This window comes from Buteo buteo, chromosome 2, assembly GCF_964188355.1.
Source record: "Buteo buteo chromosome 2, bButBut1.hap1.1, whole genome shotgun sequence".
NCBI classification, from domain to species: domain Eukaryota; kingdom Metazoa; phylum Chordata; class Aves; order Accipitriformes; family Accipitridae; genus Buteo; species Buteo buteo.
Genome location: NC_134172.1, coordinates 21023322 through 21049419, shown reverse-complemented (window position 1 = coordinate 21049419; position 26098 = coordinate 21023322). Strand labels below are relative to the sequence as shown.

The 26098-nt window shown below is 35.8% G+C and overlaps 1 protein-coding gene across 7 annotated transcripts in view; it reads left to right on the top strand.

The window, feature by feature from the left end:
* Nucleotides 1-26098, top strand: part of MLLT10 (MLLT10 histone lysine methyltransferase DOT1L cofactor) — a 133748-nt gene that overhangs the window by 67940 nt on the left and 39710 nt on the right. For all 7 annotated transcript variants that reach the window (XM_075047816.1, XM_075047796.1, XM_075047807.1 and 4 more), the window contains one exon: nt 1082-1648. In XM_075047816.1, coding sequence (XP_074903917.1) covers nt 1082-1648 — 567 coding nt within the window. The remainder of the gene's footprint in view (nt 1-1081; nt 1649-26098) is intronic.

The following is a 26098-nucleotide window of genomic DNA, read 5'->3' as shown; positions in this document are numbered from 1 at the left end:
GAAAAATCTTGCTCACTGCAGATGACAAAATAGCTCTTCACTATGTGCATGTATTTTCTTTAAAGCTGCATTAAGTGAACTTGATGTAACTTATTTAAAATACAAACCAACAATGTTCTTATGATTTCTAAATTGCTGTATTAATGTAAATTATATTCTAAATGGAATTCTTAATAATGTTTAATGGAGTACTAATGATAAAAAACTTATTTTTAAAGGACTTTTTTAATACCTACTGTTGTATTTAGGAGTATTTTCTTGACAGGATAGTCATCATTAGTCTGAGTTCTACAGAACAGTACCCACATGCACCGACCCATATAAAATAACTGAATTTCAGTGAAAGTAGATGTTTGTATTTCCCAAGTGTACTCCATTTTCCACCTTGTGTGCGCTAACACAGTGATTAAATGACTGCATTCCAAATATTACAGAAGCAATGTAATTGTATTACACAAAAGATCTTTATGGTTCTCTGACAGTGCTAAAGAAGTCTTAAAAAGCCAATTTTATACACTTTTCTCCACTTCTTCTCCTGTCCTTTTGAAAAATACCTCTTCTGTGGAACACCTCCTCAGCCAGGGTGAATTAAGTGCAATTGCTGTTCCCTTGACCTGTGTCAGACCCTTGATTTAGGTAGAATGGTAAGGAAGATTGCAGGCATGGTGTAGACGTGATCGTAGCACATTTCTATCAGCCTTCTTTTTATATATGTGTATGTTTAAAAATACCTGCTCTGACTTGCACCAAGTGTTTGTTGTGGCCTCAGAACACGAGGGATATCAAAGTTGCCCAAGTAGCAAAGTTGTTATTCTCCTTTTATTCATTTTCACCTTGTTTGTGCCCCAGATTCAAATCTGAATCTCAGATAGGAATCTGAGAATCAGATCAAGCAGAGTGAATATCAGTAGGAGAAGCAATGCGTTATCTTAAAAATAAGTTCTTTAGCTCTTGGTAACACTTTTCATAAAGTCCTTGTACTTTGAAGGTTTGTATTCTAAGATATAATCTTTCCCATCAATTTTCATCAACTACAGGAAAAAAAATAAAATGTACTTTTTCTTTCTTTTTTCTTTTTTAGGAAGCTTTTTGGGCACTCCTGGGAGCATAAAGTCATCTTCTGGAAGTTCAGTTCAGTCTCCCCAGGATTTTTTGAGTTTTACAGACACAGATCTGCGAAGTGACAGTTTCACGCATTCTCAACAGGCTTCCTCAACCAAAGATGTACATAAAGGAGAGGCTGGGAGTCAAGAAGGGGGTGTCAATTGTTTCACTTCCTTAATTGGTCTCCCTTCATCATCGGCTGTTTCCCAGTCTAAAAACTTTGACAGCTCGCCTGGAGACATAGGTAATTCAAGCCTTACTTCTACAGCATACAAACGAGCTCAAACTTCTGGAATAGAAGAAGAAACTGTGACAGAGAAGAAACGGAAAGGAAATAAGCAAAGTAAACATGGGCCTGGTAGACCCAAAGGAAATAAGAGTCAAGAAAGTATTTCCCATCTTTCAGTTTCTTCTGCTTCCCCAACTTCGTCTGTGGCATCTGCTGCAGGAAGTGTGACAAGTTCTGGTCTTCAAAAATCTCCAACTTTGCTCAGGAATGGAAGTTTACAAAGTCTTAGTGTTGGCTCATCTCCAGTGGGTTCAGGTAGGCATTTATTGGATTTGTTTTCTTACCTCAAAATATGTCTTTAATTATTTTAGTCATAATTCTGAGTATGCTTTTCAAGAACAGACTATCATTTAAAGAAACTTGAAAGTTGCATTGTGAAAGAAAGTAAAAATTAGAACATGACCGTTGGAAGAATAAGTTTTGTTCCATGTATAGGTGCCACTGTGCTGTAGGTATCTGTAGTAGATTGACCTGTGTATTGACTTTTATGCTATATAAATGCAGGTTTTGAGACTGTAGGGGGAAAAATAAGTTGCATGAAAGTAGGTTCTTTGGAAATTGTGTGTGACAGGTTTAGCTAAAATAAGTGATACTTTATACAGGCTATATTGTCTGTATGTTCTGTTTCATAGAGAAAACAAAACCAGTACTCAAGCATGTCAGCTGTGCTGAGTATGTCCCTCAATTATTTTTTCCCAGTTTAGCTTAACTAAAAATCAGAATGTCTATATGGACAATTATAATTTTAAACATGTAAAAGGATACTCTGAATCTGGACCCCTGTGTAGCTGGATGACGTTTTCATATTCTTCTGTGCTCTTTAGCAATTGAAGTTGGCTGGTTTGTTCTTCCTCTGTTCTAAATGTTACGTGCAGTGAGAGGCTTTCTGTTCCCAGTAAACCTGTGTGTGGAATGACCTTGCAGAATACTGTATCTACCAAAGTCTCTGTTGCTTTGAAGTTTCTTTCGAGGCCTTTGTGTTTCGATAAAAAAATAGCAAACTATCTGACACCTTGTTTTTGTAACTTTGAAATTTTGTCCTTTTTGTTGTTCAAGTGGATTTTTTGCTTAATTTTTCTTTTTTTGGGGGAAAGAGGAATGGAACTTAAATATTTGCTTGTGGGCAGGGTTTAATGCTTTTACAGTGTATATTTTCAGGTATAAGCAAGAGATACTTTAAAAATATACGTGCTTCAGGAAACAAAACACTTTGTATTTGTTTCAGAACAAGGCAGGTGGCAGCTATATTAAAAAAATATTTTTCCTGCATTGAAATCAATAGGGAGAAATGATGTGTGACAAAACTTCCTAGTTCACTGTCCATCTTTTTGATTAAAATGCAGTTTTAAAAACACGTCAACCTTGTATCTGTTATGGACAGAGATCATCCAACAGGTGTAGATCAGTGTTCTGATTATTTTAGTATGAACTTTTGTATTCCTTTGTAATCCCTTTGGGGTTCATTATGTATTATTGTAGTTGGGGTAACAGATGGAATTACAAGACCTTGGTTTGAAGTGAATGACCCATGTTTCCCCTCTTATATTTGTCTTAGGTATTCTGGTCTTTTCAGCTCCTAGAACAGGCTTTTCCCTGGCCAGGTCCATCTTTGCTTCCTTTGTCCTCTTTACATCTCACTCTTCCATCTATAAAAAGCCAGTGATTATGTTAAACTCTCTTTGTAAAAAGCTTTGAAATACATGGATGGAAATACCGGGTAGGTTTTATTACCTTTATCATGATATTCAGCCTATAGTTTCACCTTTGTTAAGCATACTTAGATTCTTGCTAGCCAGCATTAGACCTGTCCTCTAAACCAGTGATATTTTCTGAAGGTGCCAAAGAATACCAATGAAAAACAAATGAATGAACATTATCCATAAACAAAATCACCCCAACAAAAACTAGAAAACCCAAAGAAACAAAAACAGATGGGATGTCTTTGCCTTCAAGCATGAGCTCTAAATTTATCCAGAAACTTCTGCTTAAGTCTGAGCATATTGTTTTAATGTACTCTTCTTCCTGATTTCCACTTTTTCTTACGGTTTTAGTGCTGCTTTCCTCACTTCATCATAAGCGTTTTCTGGGTTTAGCAGTCCATTTACAACTTTGTTACAATGAGGAAGGGCGTATGAGTATTATCAGTATTATCAGAAACATACATTTTCTCAGGTAGAATATGCTGATGTTTTGCTTTGAAATGTGTCTATATTGTCTAGTAACAAAATCTGACAAGTGAAGCTAAACAATTTGACCCAAAACCCCAAATAAGTTTGTGCATGTAAACGTAGTGAGAGAAAATGCAGGGGAAGTCAAGCCAAAAAGTTTTTTTACTGACTCTTACTTGGAATTGCCTTGTTACTTCAAAGAAGCAGAATCAGGAGTGAGTTAGACCATAGTAAACAAAGCTTTTAAGGCACTTTTTCAAAAAATGTCTTCCTAATTTTTTTTTTAAATAACCTTCTTAACTGCAGCTGTCTTAAGCTACTATTCTTTTTCCGTTTTCTTAAGAGTACTTGTTGAAATCCATAAAAATGATGAAAATCATTACTTTACAGATGTATGATAATCCTGTTCATAATTAATGTTCAAATTAGATGAAATGTGAAGGAAAGCTTATTTTAAAAGGTAGATTCATCATGTGCTATTTATACATAATTAAATGTTTTCCATAAAACTTTTATTCAGAATAAGTACATTCAGCTCATTTTGTGAAAATATTTGTCGTCTCCAAACTTTTTTCCAGTCCACAGAATTTCTGTTTTCCTGCTTAATAAGAACAGAGATGTACCATGAATAGTAAGGCCATGTAATTGAAAGCTGTTACAATGCATATGCTCAGGTTGTATTACAGTTGCCATGCAACTAATCTGATATGTTCAAAATTTTGAGCACTTAAATGTCCAATCTTAATGCTCTTTATAATTTTTTCTGAAATGTATTTATCATCTGATAGGAAACACTTTTAACAGTGTACTCAAAGGAATGAAAAGTAATTTAAAAAAATGAAATAAAATTTGGTTGGTAGGGTGATAAGGAATTTTTATATTAAATTAACATTTTTCTAGTACATCTGTTCCTGTTAAAAGAAAGAAAAGCTTCCTTAGCCAGTAGCAGCTTATTTACAAACCATGCTTCTCTTTCTGCTGGAAATTCACAAGTACTGTGAGTTTATTGTCTAAGAAGACATAAGTCAGTTGTCAGTGGGAGTTATATAAAGTTGATACCAGTTCCCCCAAAATGGGACTGGTCTTTGGAGTGATTTCAGGATCTGAATTTTTTGATGGGGGAGGGTTTCATCTGAACTCTATGATTTTATAGAGCTATTTAACTTTCTAAGTCACTATTTTCAGGATCAAGTTAATTCTCAGCATCCTTCTAGGGAATAATACTTAAAGATTTCTAGTCTGAAGTATTGTAAAGCAGTGATCCCTTCTGCTGAAGATGTTTATTTTTTTCTTTTCACAACAATGGTTATTAAAGAACGGAAAACCTTCATCCAGGGATTGGAAGAGATGAGTAGCATCTTGTCCCAATGCTTACCTCTGCTAGTAGTAGATTCCAAGATCAAATGTTTCTTTTACCATACTTGCACTTTATTTCAACAATACTGCAGAAACTAATAAGGTAGTGGGAAGAACAAAATAACTGTTATGGTAGATAACTTTCATACATTCTGTATTTTTCTGTCAAGCAGTTTGTGCAGACTCTGGCTCCTCTTTTTTTGGAGTATACTCCAGTGTGTGAAGAACTTTCTGAGAATTCGTGTCCCACAGCAATAGGGAAAAAATAATTTTGTGTGATGTACAGTACCTTCTAACATTTGTGGAATAATGCAGCAAGGTAAAATGAAAAGCAATCAAGTGTCAGAAGTAAACTGAAATTTCTGTTTTATGGTAGCTAAAGTTCTTGCAGTTATCTTCCAAGTTCTGCATAGATACTTGCTGCTGGAAGAATTACGGTGCTTCAAGCATATAAGGATGCTTCTCTGTCTTTCCTAGTTCTGTTCTTGATTTCAAGTGTACAACAAATTGTATAGTATCAGCTTCAGTTGCTTAGGACTTCAGAGGATCATTTGTTTCAATATTTTAATTTTTTGCATAATTGATTTTATGCCCTTACAAGTACTGTAAGCCCTACAGGAGCTTATAAAGCAATTTTTTTTTTCCCTAAGAAGACTGGAGAAGGTTGAATTCCAAACTGGACCTCTTTCAGCACCCTCGCTCTGCCCATCTTCTGGAATTCCTTTGTCACAAATGAGGCAACCTTATAATTTGTCTTCCTACATTTTTATCTCTACATCATAAGTATTCAACCCTTGACCAGTCTTTGGTACACTCTACTCTGGTTGGTAATACTAGACAGTTTTTGGAATAAAGGACATATCTGAACCCAGTATTGTAATATAGCAATATTTCAAACTCTGATTTAGAAACAGTTAATGTTTTTTGGCACAGGCCCCTCTGGGTTGATTTCATGTCTTGTGCAGTCAAATTTCAGCTTTATATAGGAGTTAAATGCTTCAGCTTAGTCCATATATTTTATTCTCCTTTCTTTTCTGATTCAAGCAGTGACAAAGCCTCTGCCAAGTGTTGTGCTCCTGTGCAAGGAGATGATCTTACTGTTAAGCTGTCATACTGGTGATGTAAGAGAACTGTCAGCTTCAAAGTAGATGAGTAACTTGAAATCATTCTCATTGAGATACTGAGTCCTTCAGAGCTTGTGTTAAATCTTTATGATGTTATGTTTAAACTCCTGTAGCCTTTGACTTAATAGTTAAATCTGTTGGGAGAAAGAGTTTACTAAAAATTATCCTGAAACAGTTTGTGCTATTACATTTATCTGCTAGGTGCCCCAGAAGCCAAAGCAGAAAAAGAAGTCTTGCTGTGTTAAAAAGCCAGTTCGTATTCCAGAGAAGATAGAAGGAAGAAATTGATGTTAATAGATATTAATGACCTTTTAGGAGTCAGTAAACGGTGTAGAAAACACACGAGGCAAAATTTCATGTGCAGAGAATTTCATTCTTCATATTTGAGGCTCAACAGAAATGGTGTTGGTTTGATACAGGATTAAAATGTTAAAATTGATGATTGTTGGTGTAGAAAACATGGAGACATTCATCAAGTAATTGGGAAGAAGTCACATGATGAGGTAGTAGCAGCTTATGAAAATGGGGATTATCATGAAATGGATTCCCCAATCAATGTTCTTAACTAAAACAGGTGTTAGCAGCAGCTACAGACAGAAGTAATAAATTGGCATTTCCTGATGATGAGTACCTCATATTTTCATGTTTTTAGACTGTCAGTGTTAAATTTCAGTGAGTCTTTAAAACTTGTGAAGTTGTAGGAGACTAGCAGATAGTTAGGTAATTAGGATGTTTGATACAAGAAAGATGTTGAGATGTAAAGATGTAATGATTAATGACAGTTATTGTGAGTTATGGAAAATAACTTATTGGACTTTTTTTGTATTTTTTTTGAAATAAAAGCAGTGGTATAGTAGATGTCTACGTTTCAATTGATACAGCATAACATTTTAAATAAAGACCTGTAATGATAGGAAGCCAGCAAATCTTTGCATTAAATGTAGTTAATGGGTAAGTCTCAATTTAATTTTGATCAAGGAATTATTAAATCAAAGTGTTTACTTTGGGGTTGTGTTATTTCCCTGTGCATCAGTTATCAACCTTATGATAGTTATTGGAAAATTCTGCAATTTCTGAAAAAATCTGGGTATGAGGTCAGGGTAAAATGGATCTCTTGGTATGCAGTACAAACTAAGAGTTGTGTTGGTGGAGCTAAAGTAAAAGATGATGTCTAAGAAAGATGGATGGGTACTTCCAGGATAAGGATGGTGGTCTTTGGAAGGAAGGGCTGAAAAGAAAAAGGATAAAGCTGAATAATCAGTTATGTCTGAGCTTCTAGTGCTGAGCTGTGTTTAATTTGAATGCATGAACAGCAAACTAATGAGAAAGGTAGCTCTGTGTTCAGCAGAGTGCATCTGGTCTTCAAATACTGTATCTAGTTCTGCTATCTGCTGTGTGTAAAGAAGAGAAGAGCCACAAGAAGGATTCAAGGACTGGAAAAAGCACATTATTGTAGAAAAGCTTAGGAGTGAGTTTATCTGACTATTGATATCAATCATATGGGGAACTGAAAACTGATACTATAATGATCCTTAACCTAACAAAAAAGGTAAAACGTGATCAAGTGAGAGCAAGTAATAGCTGAACAATTCTCAGTAATGGTTCTGAAAATTTAGAGGTAATATGTCTCCTAGAAGATACAGTTTAGTCAAGTATATTTATTGGATTTGCAGGTGCAGGAAGTTCTAGAGCTAAGAATCAAATGATGTGCTCACAGCGATTCTTGCATGGCTCTTATGTATGAACCTAATTCTGTGCTGTATTATCCCTTTGATTTCTAAAAGAAAAATCAGCATGGTGTATCAGTTTGGCATAGAGAATGGACTGTAACTGGGCAAATAATGCATTCCAAAATACAGTAGTTAGTAGGGAATTGTCAGGCAGTATGGGTCTGCAGAAATGAGTTCCCAACATGGTATGTTCTATGCTTTTATCAAAGATTGGGAAGAAATTAAGAAATCTTTGCTGCTTGCTGTGAGGGTTCACGATGGTTTATAAAAATGTAGTAAAAAATGTACTCAGGTATAGTGAATAATAATTCATTTTTTTAAGAAAGTTTTGTACAAAAAATACTGAACAATGAACCTTATAACAGACATGTGTTTTGAAAACACTTATGAAAAACTTCTGAATAGAGAACTGAACATTATCTTATATTGAGATGCTTTAGGAAAAAAAGGCTATTGTCATTCCTGTAATACTCATTTCAAGAAGGGATAGAAAAGTTATATCACTTGAAATTACTCCATAAATATTGCAGGTAGCAGAGTATTATATTTAATTCTGGTATTAATTTCCTCCTAAAATATGAATATAGGAAGGTTGAGAAGAGTCATGCAATGATCAAGATTTTTAAAATATCCTTTTCAGAGATTTTTAAGCTCTTTGATAGACTGAAATACCTTTAATTTGAGAATATTTCAGTTTACAAAAATGGTTAAAAGCATGATCATAATTGTTATACAGGAAGAATTAATATTTCTGGTCCAGATTTTTTTTTTTCATTGGTAATTGCATACTGCATACTGGTAATTGCCCCATTTTCTGTTTTTATAAAAAAATGTTGACAGAAAAATACAGACCTATAGTGTTTAATTAGATGGGCTGCTGAAAACAAGAAATGTTCAGCCTTTCCACCTTTGAAGTCTTCAGGCTGCCTGACTTTCCATGGAAGCAGTGGTTTGTGCATTAGATACAAATCGGCTCCCCTGTGAATGTCGCAAGACTAGAAACTCTTGGAGCATTGCTTTGAAACAAAACTTGATTTAAAACAAAACAAAGTTACCCTTTCACAAAAAAATGTAGGTTTCTTTGGGGTTTCATTTTGTTTGTTTGTTTGTGGTTGGATTTCTTTTCTTTTTTTCTCCTTTTTTTTTTTTTGAGTGAAAACAGATGTGAGGACTTTCTGAAGTGAAAAAATGTCTCAGGGAAGGGAAGCTAAGTTCTAATAACTAGGTTATAGCTTGGATGTCAAGCTGCCTAGGCCTGTTTGTATTGGAGAAGATCTTGGCAGCACGTGGAAGTGAGATTTTAGCTGACTAGTTAATTGTTGTATGAGAATGTAAGTGTCTGTCAGGTTAAAATGGAAATTTTGAAGATTATATACTTGAAGCTAGATTCCCAAATTATGGTGTGACTCTGGTCATTAGTTTCTAGTTACATTTCAAAATAGATCATAATTTGTTTATTTATTATGCTCTGATAGTCAACAGCAAATAGTATGTTTAGATTATGAACTTGTAATACATTTCAGATTCTAAAAAAAACACCAAGGAAGCAAAACACAAATTAATATGGGAAAGGGAATGTGTATTTTCTTGGGTTCTTGTTTAGGTCTTTCTTTCATTTAAAAACAAAATAAAGATTTTGGTAGTTACTTATTTCAGGAGAAAGACATAATAATTTAAACAGCTGAGCAAAAAGATGTAATTAATTATAAAATGTTTGAAATCTTGGTTTTTATTCAACCTTTGTGAATCTTCTACCCAAATGTGAATTTCATAATTAATAAAATAAATTCTGTAGGTCTGTATTTTTGCCCATACAGAATTATTTGCAGAACTGGTGTCTAAATATGATCTTTTAGAAACATAATAAATATCTGTATGAATACGTTGGGTCTTTGGTAGTTGTATCTCTATTGGCAGAGAAGAAAATGGGCTGGGGGGGCTTAAAGGCTTCTTAAATTGTTGTACTTACTAATTTTCAAATTTAGCTATAAATTTTTCCTGTTTGGTGAGGGAAGGTTTTCAAAGAAGTCTATGAGCTTTTTGTAAACCATTTGCTTTTAGATTATATTTGACCCATAAGCCTATGAAATGCCTTGTATATATTTAGTGCTAGGTTTGAATTCCTAATAAAAACTCACTTATTTTAGGCCTGGGTAATCTGGGTAAACTCCACTGTATGGATGAGATCTGGCTGACAGCTTTGCTGTTATTGTTGCCTGCATAGCGAACAAAATAAATTGCCTGCTTTTCCAGGGGTTGATTATCTTTGCAGACACACGGAGTAAAAATATATGGCGTTATCATTATTATATTTAAAAAAAAGAAAAAAAAGGCAGAAAGGGAAAATGTACTGAAACTTCCAATTTTGTGCTTCAATTATGTTAGTTCTTTAGCTCTTTTTATAAAAGCAAGAATTAGAATTTAAAATAAGACAGAGCAGGGGAACAAGGAGACACTCTGAAGCAGTTAAGTTTTCTATCCTATCAGATGTCTTTGTTGCAGATCTTGATATTTGCTTTAGAGGTGTATCCCTTTTCTGAAGATCAAGGAAATATTCCTTAAATGAAATTCTATTGCTGCATGGAAAATGAAGTGAGATACAGGTGTTGTTTGCTTACTTGCAACTGTTTAGGATCTCCTTTAAAAATTAGACTGAAAAAGACCCTTTGATAATAATTTTGTATCCATAGCCTTTTAAAATATACATCTTTTTGAGTGTGAACATTTTTCAGCATCTGGAGTCAATTTACTCGAGTACGGCATTCTTTGTAAGTCAAATGCGAGATAGCAATCAGTCTTTTAACTCCATAAAATCTGTTAAAGGTGACATGGGAACATAAAAAAAAGTGTGTGTGTGTAAGGGCAAAGAAGAGGCTTGACTGTAAAAGGAGCAGTAGGGTTTTTTTTAATCCCTCCCTGAAAATTGTACTTTTCAGATCTTACAGACTTTAAAGTCTTTCAGAAACCAAATGTAGCTGAAAAATAAGTGATCTCTATGTGTTGATAGTATTTGCAGCATTTTTGCCCCTCTGAAGACTGTCCAATTCACATGGTAAAATTCTTTTTTTGTTGTTGTCAGTCAGAGGTGATAGCACTACAGTCATGTTTTTACAATCGGAAGAAAATGTACTTTGCATTAAAATTTTCCATTTATTTGATGTGAAGAGCTGCAGTACCAGAAATTAAACTGACTGAAAGTTGTTTCAGGATTATGGTCGGGTGACTAACTTCTAGATAAGAAGAGGCTCTGATGTCTACAGCTGTTGTTGATTATTGTAATAATTTCTGAGATTCCCTGGTAAAGTTCTAAAAAGAAAGCAAAAAAATTAAATAGAAATACTAACGTAATGTAGTGGTATAAAGAAGACTAGTTACCTTAAAATAAATGAGCTTTTAACTGAAAGATGTTGCTTGGGGACAAATCCATTAAGACTTAAGTGGACAGATTTCTGTGCTGATGTATAGGAACTATACTATCCATATATTATGCTGTTCTTAAACAAATATAATCAGACCAAGTGCCTGATTATCAGCTCCACATTTCCCTATGCTTCCTTCTTATGCAAGTAAATTATTTCACTTTCTTAAACAGGTTGCATGGATGTGATAGGGCTAAGAACAGTAGCTTTCTAAAGCTCTAGATAGCCTGTGCTGTGGTGTGGTACTGTGTGTGTTGCTTGGTACAACACTGGGACACGTGTCCCACAGCAATTCTTGCTCTCTAGTGAAATATTTGAAGTCAGGCAGTCCCTGGGTAGCTTCATATGCTGTGGTTGATGATAATCCAAATGCTTAGCTCTAGTTAAAATGACAGGAACCAATTGGGATAGCTTTACAGGTACAATTGAAGATTTCAATAGCTTTTGTATTTAAGAACACTGTAAACAAGGGAAACTGTGGAATCCAGTGTCTGTCTAGATGTAAAGATGCATCTTACCTACACTAAATGAGAATATATCTCAGTGCCTTTTCACTGTATGGCAGTTTTGATATTTTATAAAGGTTACCTGGACTAGTTGCTTAAAACGTGCAAGATCTTTGTGTTGATCCACCTGGATGTGAGCTCATTTTTAATAAAACTCCCCAGCATAAATAAAATGCAAAAACTTGGTACAGATAAACCAACACCATATTTCCAGAAGATTACTGAAATAAACCTCTCTTTCAAGAGTATTAGGCATTGCTGAAAAAGTGTTGTAGGAGCTTGATATACAGGTATGCCATACACACAAAGTGTGCTGTCAGATTACTTGGCAAAACAGTTCTAATTAGGGCTTTTGTGGTGGTAATGCAAGAAATGGTAAGTGAAACAAACTGTTTTATATTGTTAGAAAAGCTGCTTCATGTCTGATCCTGAATTTAAAGTAAATTTTTTGTCCATTTAAACTAAACTGTAATTTAACACCTAGTTTAGATGCAAACTCGTTACTTCATATTGTTCTTTCTTTACTTTTTATTCAGCTTTTAAGTAGAATTCTTCATTTTTTGGTGTCAGATCTGGTAGATATGTAAGGTGTCTTTTGAGAAGGCCATAAGGATAGCATTAAGAAAACTGTTAATTTTGACAGTGATCTAGCTTGCTGCATATGTTTTCATGAGGGAGAATTACATGCAGTGGTAAAAAGTATCTGAAGAGGGTTCTCATTAGACTACCTAACTTGAAAAAAATGGAATTTTTTGTCCAAAAGAGTGAGCATCTATGGTCATGGACCAGTATAGCTCTAGAAACTTGAGGAGAGATACATGGAAGCTGTAAACAGAGCTGAAGAGTATGAACATGTGTCTGGGCCCTATGCCTGAGTAATCCTATCAGATCATTTGGACTTGACTTGGGTTTATATCTATTTCCCATTGTTTATTTGTTTTGTACATTTACAAGAAGGATTTCCTGGTAAGACGGACTAGAGGTTCCAAATAAATTTAAAAAAACCAACCAACCAAAAAAACCCCCAACCCTATTCCCCCATCCTCCCAAACAAATGAAAAAGCAACTCATAAGCCACCAATATAGTTAGCTTTCACATAAGAATCTCAAATGCAGGGGGTTTTTGTTTGGTTGGTTGTTTTTTTTAAGTGTGATAACTGTCATGGACTAATGCCTAATCTGAAGGATTTAGTGGTTGGTTACAGCAAATAACATCCTTTCAAGGGAAAAAGTCACTAGGGCTTTTTTTCTGCTGTGGGAGTAGTGGGTAAGCTTAGAATTTAACTTTACTTTCTGTATGCATAACCGGTTCCCTTAAAAACATGTAATGAATGGTAAAAGGATGATGGCTTGGATGTAGGTTTTAATACATAGTCAATTCTGAGATATTTTGAAACTAATTGAAATGAATGAGCTGGAAGCAACAAAGTCTTCCTGAGCAGCATTGATTTTAAGCAAGAAGAATTGTTAAGGTTTTAAAGCAAGCACAGCAGCTACCATAAGGATTAGATGAAGAAAGGAAGGATTCAGCTGAGACTGAGAGGAAAGTGCGTAAGGTAGCGGAGGTGGAAAATAAAGGAAAACAATGAATGTGAAGTCCAGCTATTACAGCATGTAGTTTTTTTGGCATATATGATTATTGTTCACCATCCCTAACCTTTCTTGACACCTTAACATGTTGGACTTCAATAGCTTGACTGTATATTGTAGGAGAAAACTAGGGTACTTCAGTGCAAGAAAAGTCAGGAAAGAGCTAGCTGCCAATAGAGGCAGTTATACCAGGAACCCAGACAGTAGCTCTTTTTTCCTTCCAGAATAAAACACCTTTTTTCATCTGCCTTCTACTGATTTATTGGGTGTGGAAGGGAATAGCGGTAGGGGAACAGTTCTCCTTCTGTTCTGTGTTGAGGCTTGAGGGGAGTCTAGAATTAGCTCCTTCAGTCACAAGGAGGGCTGATCTAGTGTTGGCCCTTCATCATGTAACTGGATGAGGTCTGTGTTAGTTTGTTTCAAAGGAATTAGGTTAAACAAGATGTTTTCTTACTAGGATTCCTTGCATCTCATCTCAAGGTTGGGTATCTGTAGCTATTGATCTCTTCCATGAATTGGTGTCTTCCATGAATTTGTCTAATAATTTTTGAAACCATTTATGCTGTTAAATCTGAAACTTGAGAAGTGAGTTTCATATCCTTATGTATTGTAAAAGGATGTACTTTGTTTGCAGCTCTTGCTGATTATGTTCTGACACTCCTCTAAAAACAGTGAATAGTCATTTAAAATACTCACCATCTTTACAGTATTAATAATTGATAAATTTCTGTAATTTCCCCCATTATCCTTTTTAGAGCTAGATATCTTAATATCTTTTTGTCATTCATACTATATCCTTGCCCTTTCCAGAACTCTTTTAGTGCTACTATATCCTTTTTTGAGAAGTGCAGGTAGTATTTGAAATACAGGTGCAACATGAATTTTTAAAGTGGCATAACTATGCTCTTTGTTTTGTTCTCTGTTCCCTTCTGACAATTCTTAACACTATATTTGTCTGTTCTGGTCATTGCGTGACAGTTTTTTTCCTTCCTATTGGGAATCTTAAGCATACCAAAAAAAGAGACTTTCAAAGTAAGAATTAAAGGGGTGAATCTGTTTCTTACATATTTATTGCATTGTAGCACATGCTTATTGTGAAAAGCTCATTCTTATGAGCACGGTTATTAAAGGATAATTCGTGTGTCCTGGGATTGGCACTGTTCTCTTAAGGACTGTGTATACTTCGAATGTTAAAAAGACTTTTTTTCCACATTTAGTAGCTGCAGTTGAAAGGGCTTCTACTGCAACTTGTTTCTCCCACTTTGTTTTTACTATCTTCTTGAGTTGCCAGACAACTGCTTGTTTTAACCCCATGTTGCTGACTGAATTGTTTTGTCAGCTCTTTAACTGCATCTCTTCCTCATTTGTCTATGAAGTGTGTATCTTGTAGTAAATTTTTCACTGGGGCATATCTAGTGTATTCCGCTTGAAAACTTTCTGAAAGCTCTGAGTGATGCTTGGGAATACAAAGCATGAGATGATTTGGGTTAAGGGTAGCTCCTATGTGGTACAATTTTAAAGAAACAAAGTCTAAAGGTGTAGCTTCAGGCAGTCTAGGGCTGAGCTTTTTTAAAGTAATGAAAACACTCCCACTCCAAGCTTGCCCAAAACCCTACCCAAAAGTACCTTACATTTGAAAGGCACTTGCCTTAATATCGAAAGCTGTGGTGGATCAAAATGGCTCCTATTTCTTGTGCACAAAAATTGAGCATAACTGGAATGAGCTGATACAATTTTAATCAAATAAAGTCTGTGGAGAGTAGGTGTGGGCAAAATGATTCTGCTCTTAAGGGTGGCAGACAGCAATTGCATTGTGTCTTCTGCACCTTAGGCAGAATTTTTCTGAACAGTATAATGTATATGATCCCAGACATATTAACTCTGTGTGTTTTAGTGACTTTTTTTTAAACTTGTAATAATAGTTTTGATTATAAGTGTATTTTTGTACATTGTTGTTAGGTCTCTGAAACTGTTGAGAAGGTTAATTAAAATTATCAGTTTCATTTTTATCCGATGAATCCACTTCTGTCAAGAATCATCCAGGATTTTGTATATTGTGGGTTTTTTTGCTCTACCACAAAATTTAAAAACCATTAGTATTTGTTTTTTTACAGCACAGACTTGGTCTGTAATGTTTTAATTAAAATATTCTAAATTTTAAAAGTTTTTTTCCATGGAAGTAACTTTGGCTAGTTATTCAAGTTTAGGCAGTAGGCAAAAGGCAAGTTTGTCGGGTTTTTTTTCCCCTTTTTTTCCCGTACCACCCCCCCCCCCCCCATCACCACACCCCCCCCCCCCAGCCCCCAATGACTTCTACATTAGTTTTGTAATATTCTAGTATCAATGACAAAAGTTTAAATTTTCTTTTGTTAATTCATTGTTTTGGAATCTTCATGTTGAGAACAGTCTGGCAGTTAAAAAATGGCTTATGACAGCAGTCTTTAGTAGTTACCAGTTGTGGGAAGAATAAAGAAAAATAAAGCATAAAAGACAGTCACCCTGTTGAAACACAAATTGTTAGTACAGTCCGACCTCAGAGGCTGATGCAGGTAGAAAATTCACCCATGGAAGTATGACAGAGGTGTTCTCCACACTCTCACCTGCAAAATCATTCATTCGATCACCTTGTCAAACCAGACATGTAAGCTGAGGGCTTTGTTCATTAGTAGTGTGAAGGAGTGAACTAGTAATTGAAACTAAAACAATTCTGAAGTCATGAGGTCATTATCCTAAGTATGAATTAATTGGTGGCATAAGTGGAAGAGGTGGGCCATCTGCATGACTGCCATCACTCTGCAACTGGGCGTAAAAGTGTTGTGTTGCTATAGAGGCTGAGTTACAGACACTTCTAGCTACCCAGCAGGGGATGTGAGTGTATTCTGGCACTTAATGGTCAGAGATCAATATTCTCTAAAAACCCCAGCCCTTGAAGTAAAGGAAGTTCATATGAGCATCTCCTTTGCTGTACAACTAGTTGGACAGTCTTTCTCTCTACACATTCAAGTTCTTCAACTGAGCTCCCTAAAGTCCAGGAGACACAACTGTTTTTCTGTTAAACTTCTTCATTGCTTGAGTTACTCTCAGTCTATCAGTGAAGCAAAAAAGATGCCTTGTGATTAAAATTAGGAAGGTAGCTTCAGTTTAAGTTTCTAAATTTGTTACGGACAATGAAATTAAAATCTGTCTTTTGTTGGGAAGGCTGATTGTCACTGGAAGCATTTGAGTTTTTGTTTGCAATAGTAGCTTTAGAATGCAGCTAATTGACATGTGCTAGAATGTTCTTATACTCGACATTTAAAAGCTAACAAACACTGATAAAAGGAATATAAGTCAAAAATTATAGTGCATAGAAATAAATCCATTTTAAAATTTGAGCTACTGTAAATGATCAGAGCTCTAATACAAGAAAGATGTATTCAGGTATATTATTGTTCACTGAAGTTCCTGTCTATACATATATTCTTTTGTGCGTCTGTTAAACATGATCTTAACATGAAGCCCTTTTTCTCCTAACTCAAAAGCTTTCTCGAAGTTGATGAATACCATACATAATGGTAAGTTATATTAGAATCTTTTTCAGAGGTTCATTTATCACAAAGGGTAGCCTTTTGTGGAAAAGCCTGATTGAAGGTCTGCATATTCTGTGGATTGGGTGAAATACAGGTCTGCAGTGAGTCAATTGTTCAGTACTTGAGTGAAAACTTTGTAGATTGTCTGCAGGAGCCTGATAGGTCAATAGTTCCTCAGTTCTCTTCTTATGATCTTTTTGTATGTATGCAGTAAAATGATAACAGTTTTATTCCAGTTCTGAGACTCTTTTCTTTAATTTTGTGAATAGTGTTTCTAGTTGTTCTTCTGTGCTCCATTCATAGGTGTGTTATAGTGGTGTCTACCTCAGGCATTCTCCCACTTGCCTTCCTGACTACTTAAATTACTACAAGTAATGCATGTGAAGGTAGCCTTGTTTTGTCCATTCTTTGTTCTGACAGCCCAATGCTGCCCATTTGTGTCACTGATAACAGTACTATCAATTTCAGAGGGAGGAATATTGAATCTTTAATGTATCTAATTGCTGTTTCCTTTTAGTATTCAGTATTGGCTTTGTACCCCTAGTTCTGTATTCACTCATAGCCAGTGGAAGTGAAATATATCTTACTAAATTAGAACTTGGTTTACTTTTTCAAGGCTTTTGTTCATTTGTAGGAAACAATCATAACTATAGTCACAGTTACTGAAAGATTTAGGAGGGAATATTTAAAGTTAAAACCCTCTCATGAGCCTAGTTTTGTAGACGATCAAGTTTATTTCTCAACGTGGTATTTAACTGATGTCAGGTGATCTGTTAATAAAAATTGGAATTTTTTATCAACATAAGTGTCAGCCAAATAGAATTATTTTCTTATTGCTGTATGTGTATTTTGGAAGAGCAGTGCTGTATGCATTGCAAATTGTATTGAATTAAAGTTCAGCATATGCAAAAGAATTTAAATGTTTAAACTTTGCATGGTGAAATTCTTTGCATTTTAAGCTAGCAATCATTAAGGTTTTATAGGACTTCTGCTTTTCACACTGTTGGAGCCACGAATTACATCTGTTATGCAGATGTCTATAGTGGTGGGTCTCTTACTGTAATATTAATTATATTTTTATTTAAACTTATATTTCATAGTCTACACGTGGTGAGAAATATTGAAATTTCTCTAGATTTGCTTTGCTTTAGTAACATAGGTTTAGCTTTTTTCCTTTTGATATAGGGTTTCCCTCTCACTCTCCCAGGTATACAGTGCTCTGAACCAGCTTTGAGATGAAGGAAAGCAAGCTCACCATTTTTCTGAACAAAAATAAAACATCTGAAGGGTATCTGACAAAGTGTGCTGAATTTGGACTTGGTGAGTTTCTGCTGTTTTATAAGCAGAGCCTTTTTGCTGTTTAATGTTGAAGAGGTATAGGCTCACAAAAGAGTGCAGAATAGAAATTGATGGAACGCGATTTGCAATGACTTCTTTCCACGTTGCACTTTTTAAAAAAAAATAATGATTGTGTATTCCTAGCTCCAGCATAGAAGTTGAAAGAGTATAGAGGAAAGTGGTTACTTAATGTTGTATTCTTTCTTGTCAGGCAATAATAATGCTTTGTATCACTTATTATTTGTTTTAGAACAGTGTTTGGACAGGATTTATCATCTCATCTACCTTTTTTTTTTTTTGGGGTGGTGGTGGTGCTGTGTTTTATCTACCCTTCCATGTTTCTTTAAGTAAGATTTTAAGGTTGGTTACTTTTTTTCTCCCCAATCTTGCAGGGTTTTTTTTGCATGCTCTTGTTTTGACAGAAGCATATATATGGGTGAAATTGATGAGTGTAGGTAGAAATTTTGATAATATGAACAGCAAGGAAAGATCTTGCCATGTGTGTATAGGATGAAGAGAAAGTATTTAAACTTGGGATAAATATTTAAGTATAGGAAGATCATTTATTCCAACAGCATATTCAGATTATGAGTCAGATAATGACTCTTACAGTCCTGAGCATTGCCTGTAAGAGTTTTGATGGAGACAGTGTATCAGGAGCTTGTTTTTTCACTGCACTGAATTTAAGTTGGCTGCACATCAGCAAGAAAGTAAAAAAAAAAAAAAATTGGGAGTTTTGGTTTGAGTGGAGACAAACACAAGTTTGGAGCAGAGAGGTTCATTTGATAGTTATGCTAGTATGAAGGTGATGGTCGAAGCCTGTCAGTTGAATTTGGTGCTGACAAAGTGTAAAGGAGCAAAGATGATAGCTAAAGTCTTGAACACAGTTGAAGGGGTCAGTTAAAAAAGAGGACTAGAAAATGGAGTTATGGAAGCTGTATCTTTCCATATCTTTCTTTTAAGATACCTGTCTTAAAGGAGTCAAGACACTTCATGGCAGAAGTAGCACACTGCAGTTTTGCCAGTAAAAGACAGTACTCAGTGCTCTGTTTCTCAGTTTTATGGCCAACTTAAAAAAACCTGAAAAATTGTAGTTGAGAGATGTAAAGTTTTCACGGCTATTTGCTGTGTGATAACTTTGTGCTTTGTTGTTCTCAGTCTTAATCTGGACCCTACAGTCAAACTTTTTTGACTTGATCTTGAAGTCTCATCTCTTCTGCATCATTTTTATGGGCCTACCACTGGAAAGCAGGAGGAGGGGGTACAGACATACATATTTGTTGAGGATTTTAGTGCATACTTTAAAAAAAGACTGTGGGGAGTGATGACCTAAATGTTATTTTATGTTAGAGCTAGCTGTAACTTGTAGTTGTTGGTTGTAGCCTTTCTATGGCTACTTCTGTTCTTGCTTGTTCTGTCTTCTGTCTGTTTTATTTCTTACTCCTGTTCCTGTTTTCAGGTCTCTGTTTTTGCTTGTTCTGTCTTATGGCAATTTGTGAGTTGCAGTGAGGAGAGTCATAGCACAGAACAGACATCCATCGTGCCAGTCCTAGCGCTGGTTGGCTTTAGAAGATGGCACATTTCCAAAGAAACTTTTCAGTTCTGTATGTAGCCTTGGCCTCTGCATCAGTGCAGGCAAAATTTAGTATATATGGTATGATTTTTTTAACAAGATAAACTAAACTAGGCAGAATCTGTACTGAGCATGAATGAATAAAAATTTTTGAATCTAGCCCAATTTGGGCAGACTTTTACAGTGTTGATAAAAAGGCATCTGCCTGTATTGAAGCATGCGGACAGTAGTGCTCCGCTAAACTATATAAATTAAAAAAATGAAGAACAAGAGAAGGGCAAATTACAAAGTTATCCTGAAATAGTTCCTTTATGCACATTTTTTTCAGAGTATTGAATAATGGAGTGTTATTGTTCAGTTGTCAAATGTTACAGCCTTAAGTATAACTAACTACCTGTCCCTGAGTTTCTAGAATACCACTTTAAAGATTTAATTGTTCCTAATGACAGCTATGTCAATTTGGGCAACAGCTGTTCCCCCCACCAGAAATAACTGATTACAACAGAATTGCTGTTGTTATTTGTTAGCCTCTCTAGTGTCTGCTTTTTGAAAATCCTGGCTCAGTTGAGCATCCTGCAGCATGCCTTCAAAGACAACAACTTCAGATCACTGGAATCCAAAAGAGAGAATTTTTGAAGCAGAAACTCCTGTAAAAGACTTAATTATGTTAACAGTGAAGAGGAATCTAGTGCTTCCAGTGAGTCACCATTTCAGCACTGAGATAGATTGCTGTAAGAATGGTTTGAAACTATGGTAGATTTTTGGAGATCTTAAGCAAACACATGTTCTCCCTGGAAATCATTAAGAAATGTAGATCACAAGTGTCATACTCCTACTCAGGAATACTTGTTTAGTGAACCTGTCGTGGTTTAACCCCAGCCAGCAACTAAGTACCACGTAGTCACTCACTCCCTCCCTGCCCCCGCCCCCAGTGGGATGGGGGAGAAAATTGGGAAAAGGAGTAAAACTCGTGGGTTGAGATGAGAATGGTTTAATAGAACAGAAGAAACTAATAATGATAACACTAATAAAATGACAGCAGTAATAATAAAAGGATTGGAATATACAAATGATGCACAGTGCAATTGCTCACCACCTGCCAATCAATGCCCAGTTAATCCCCGAGTAGTGATCCCCCCGCCCCTGTTCCCCCCAGTTTATATACTGGGCATGATGTCACATGGTATGGAATACCCCTTTGGCCAGTTTGGGTCAGCTGCCCTGGCTGTGTCCCCTCCCAACTTCTTGTGCCCCTCCAGCTTTCTCACTGGCTGGGCATGAGAAGCTGAAAAATCCTTGACTTTAGACTAAACATTACTTAGCAACAACTGAAAACTTCAATGTTATCAACATTCTTCTCATAACCTAACTCAAAACATAGGACTGTACCAGCTACTAGGAAGACAATTAACTCTATCCCAGCTGAAACCAGGACAGAGCCTAAAACTGCTTTGTTTTTAGTATGTCATATTAAAGTAACTTAGGCTTGTCTGTCTTGGCTCACTATCACAAAAGTGAATGTCTAAATAGAACTTAAGATCTTTATTTATCAGTTGTTCTTCCATATCCGTCTAACTCTTTCTTCTTGCAAAGATCTTTCTGTGCTGTGATACACTTGAAGTACAGGTCTTTCCTGTAGTTCTGAGCATATGTGTCTCAGATATGATCATGGAGCTCTTCATCTTGTTGCTCTTATTCTAGAAGAGTACTTCAAAACTTCTTGAATCAGTCTAGAATAAGCATGAAATTCTTAATGTGTCTTATTTCATAAAGCTGAACTAATTATATATGTGAATCTTAAACACACAGTTATAAAGCATCTCAAGGACCTATTGTGGGAAATCAGAACATCTGGAGGAAACAAATGAAAGGAGGTTTGTCCCTGTGTCATCCCTACCTTCCACTCCCACCCCCCCAAAAAGGACCGCACAGTTTAACTGAGGTATAACTTTGCCATGGGACATGGACAATCATAAAGGATTGGAAGAAATTCATTGGGGCAGGGTTGGAAGCAAATCTAAGGCTAATAATTGCAAAGACCATTCCTCAAGGTCTGTATGTTACAGATTTCTAGAGGCTGGGAGAATATTTGAGGAAAGTATTACTTCATGCTTGCCCTTTTCTTGTGCTTTTACTTGTGCAGCTGCTGTTGGTCACTGTTTGAGATGGATATACTGGGCTAGAAAAACAATACAGTTCTCCCTGTGTTCCTAGTCCAGCATGTCATTCATCTGTCTCCTTGTGTCATGTTCAAAGCTCTCCTCTCAGAGAGCAAATTCACCTTGACTGGGCTATGAAAAACATGGGTTTGAGCCCTTCTGCAGTGGAGGGCTGTAGTGTTAAGACCTGTAGTAGCTTGGATTAATTCAAAGTAGGAGCAGGCACACTGCACCAGGAAGCTGTAACCTTTCTGACAGTGGTTTAGGCAGTTTTGAAATCTTGTACTTAAAGCCTACCTGTGGAAAAAAGATAATCTAATTGAGGACTATATACTGACCGAGCTTGGTTTAAGCAACTCATACGTGTTGTTTCATGTTAGCTGGTATATGTATTCCTTACTGTTACAGTTTATTGAAGAGTGAATTCTGTAACACTGCTGACATGCATGGTCATTAATGAACATGGGATCAAGTGTAAAATAACGTTCACTGTAGCAGGTGGGACTAGCTTGAACAGAGGAGTAGACCATTTGGTAGCTACATGGATCAGTTCTGATCCTTCACCCCCCACCCCATTATTGAATACATTTCTGAATGACTGTAGGTTGCTGTACAGTCAGGATCATGGACATAGGAATGGGAATAGGCAGAAGAGATTGACTAAACATCTTTTGCTAGCTGAGCTGTCAAGGATTTGGGGTTAATTTTTATTGAGTTTGATGGCAGACTTCAGGTCTTTGCTGTATATGAAGATATGACCTTGGTCTTAGATCACTGATTGATAATATATATGATATTGCCATGCCGAAATGTGTTCCTCAGTTGTGTGAAGGTTCTTGTCAAGTATTTTGGTCTTTGACTATAAATCTGATCTATAGAGTATTTCCAAAGGGAATAATTACAGCAGTCTGCCTTCTGTCAATAGGTATGAAACTAGAGTAGTTGTTCCATTTTGGAAATGTGTACCTGTATTTTGTATTGTCCGTCTTCCTCTGCAGTCCCAGCAGTGTGTATTCTTTGGGTACTTTGAGTCTGGGAGCTCTTTTTCCTTCTAACTCATCATGGAGAGAACACACAATGCCCGTCATGAAAGGAGGGCATTGACTGTTGATCTGTGACAGAGGCTGCTGTACCTCTATCAAAAAAGGACCCTCAGTCACTGAAAGGGAGGGAAATGCTGGCTTGTTACCAGGCTGCAGATCAGTGACTATCATTTCTGCGCACTTATCTGAAAGTAAACTCTGCCACTTTGCTCATCAGCAGCAGGAAAACAGCTTGATTACTTGATTCTTAGATTTCGGATTTCTTCATGAAGGAAACAGGTTGGCTCTAGCATCCAAGGTATGGTTTCATTATCTCAGATGAATTGAAATGAAATCCTGTTGCTAGCTTGGGTGTTTCAAACACAACTTACTTTCTTCTCTTTTTAGACAACTGTGTCACAATAACCTGTGTTTGTTTGCTTGTGTTTAGTATTAGGTTCACTTTAGCTTATGTCCATATTACAAAATAACAAATAGTGGAATATTTCTTCCACTATTAATGTTCTACTGGAATAGAATATGTTACTTCTTGTGTAGCTAAACTTAATCAATTTTTCTACATGTTTAGTTACTAATTAATGGACTGCTTCATTCAAAGGCACTTTTTCATTTTGCTGTGTATAGAAAGTTGTCATGTTTTTAGGGGAGACTTTCTGAGATCACCATAGGAAGTGAAGTTACTGAAAATATATATAGTTTCTGTTTTTGTAAAGGAAGTTCTTGTTCATGTAACTCAAAATTTCCTTTTATTTCTGTGAATTCTACTACAAGTCCCTTTGCGGTTGTTGTCCTCACCCCCTTGCCCCATGTCTGTCTGTCCTCCCCCAAGTAGGAAGGTTCTGTGATTCTGTGCAACTTTTGTGGGGTTGCAGGTTTGCATTTAAAAAAATAAGTCTCTTTGACCATATTCTGCTTATTCCTTAAGTTTTGGCAAAATGCTAGGATCTGCAACTTATGACAGATACCTCAAATAACTTCCTTTTTTCACGATTGTTGCAAGAGTTTCAAGTTACTGACTTAAGAAAGAAAATACAGCTTTACGATAGGGAGAACATTTTCCTAGCTTCCGAAGAAAGCAGTCTAAATGTTGCCTCTCTTGATTTTGGCCGACAGTAAGCTTTGAGCCTGTTGTCCAATTTCAAGCAAACTTGATAAAGGAGTCTAAAATATGTAAGTTCCTGTAATAGGGATGGACAGCATACGGCTACAAGAGTAACCACTGCTTGTTTTTGTGTCCTGCTGAACTAGGCAATGACCAGCATAGGAAGGGAATGTAAGGGAGGTGAAGAATAACGTCAGGGGCTATAATAATGCAAAATAAAAAGAACTGAGGATTTCATAGCTAGATACAGAAATCGTGGTGGGAAAGCGTAGTGCGTTGAGGTCATCTGTGAGATGCAACGCTGTTGAAAGCCAGAATTAAATCTGTTTTGTTAATTCTTCTGCTCATGGAACTATTTATTTTTGAGATTTTGAATAAAATCACTAAAATTGTTCTGTGTGCTGCTTGGTGTATGTTGCTGCACAGCTAGTTCTGACTTGAGGCTGTTTTGTTTTTCACTGTTCTCGAAGTTCTTTTATTTCCTCTATCTATTTTGTCATTGATTGTCAGCAAAAAGAAAACAGTTTTTTTCCAGTTTGCATAATCTGATGTGTTCCCTGCTCTATAGTACTACATTTCTGCTAAGCAGGCAGTTATTTGTTGTCCAGAGATGTTTGGCGTTTTTTGTTTGTTTGTTTTGGGGTTTTTTTGGTTTTGGGGCTGGTTTTTTTTTGTTTTTTTTTTTTGTTTGTTTTTAAGTCTTTCACTCCAGCAATGCAGGCTATACGTGCATTTTATCTGTCAGAACCTGAAACCATGTTCTGCAGCTATGTTATCAGTGTTAAGCACAGTCAAACTTTACCTGAACAGTGTTACATGCCCATTTTCACCTGCAGTTGAAGAACTGTGTTCTGTCTAAAATGCTGAAGATTGTATTTAACCATGCTGTTTATGTCTCTGGCAAATTACACAATGCTGTTTATCACAAGCTATAGCTATTTGGCCTTTCAGTAACATGGGAAAGACTTCAAGGTGGTTTGTTTGTTTTAAACATTAATGTGGTTTATAGTGATTTGTTCAGGCTTTCATTATTATTCCTTCCTGATCCAGAAAGTGATTTATGTTTCCCAAAACCCCAAAAGGACAACTTGATATGTTTGAGACATTTTAAAATATGTACTTTCTTGGCTTTCTAATATGATATGCACATAGTTTTTATACAGATATTTTTGAAACGGTGTGAAAATCAAGGATTTATTTGTATGTTCAGCATACAGTTCTAATTCGAATGCTTGCGTGGAGTAATATCTTGGTTGCATGACTAGTTCCAGAAGGTGGGTGTACTTTATGTATTAAGTAAGGTATTGCTAAATGGAAATACTTAGCCCAGAATGTGCAGATAGGTCATATTTGTCCTGTATTTTGCAACAGCAACAAATAGTGAGTGTCTTTAATACTACCACTACAAGTACTACTGCTAGCAACAAATAACAACTTACCTCATTCCAGTGGAAAACTGTTTTACTGCTTGTCTTTCTTTTGACATAGTTTTATGCCCGTGATTTTATAACTATCTGCTTGTATTCCAGAATTTTATTTTTAAGAGGAAGAATAAACCTTATCATTAAAGTAGAAGCAGCAGAAGCTCTGCAGTTATTAAATATGTAAGATTTTGAAAAAATTAAGAAAAAGATCTACAATAGCTTTAAAATTTTGGAGTGGCTTTATCTTTCTGGCAAAACATCTTTCTTTTTTATTACTTGACTCTCACCAAAGATTTTCTTTTCTCCACTCATTATCATTGACATTTTATGAGAGTTACACAGCATTTGTGGTTACAAGCTCTTATGATTTAATCATAACTGTTGTGATATTTCATTATTTTTACCCTTAAAATTCACAGTTCCTGGAGACTGATAATTGCATGTGAATTTCCTCTTTTTCAAGAATTTTTGTATGTTTAAGTGTTTCAATGCATTCAAAATATAAAGGGTCAAAAATCTCATCCTTTTTATTAATTTGAAATCTCTGATTGAAAGCAGATTTTAAAAACATCTTTTGAGGACCTGGGGTATATTCAGTTTTTGT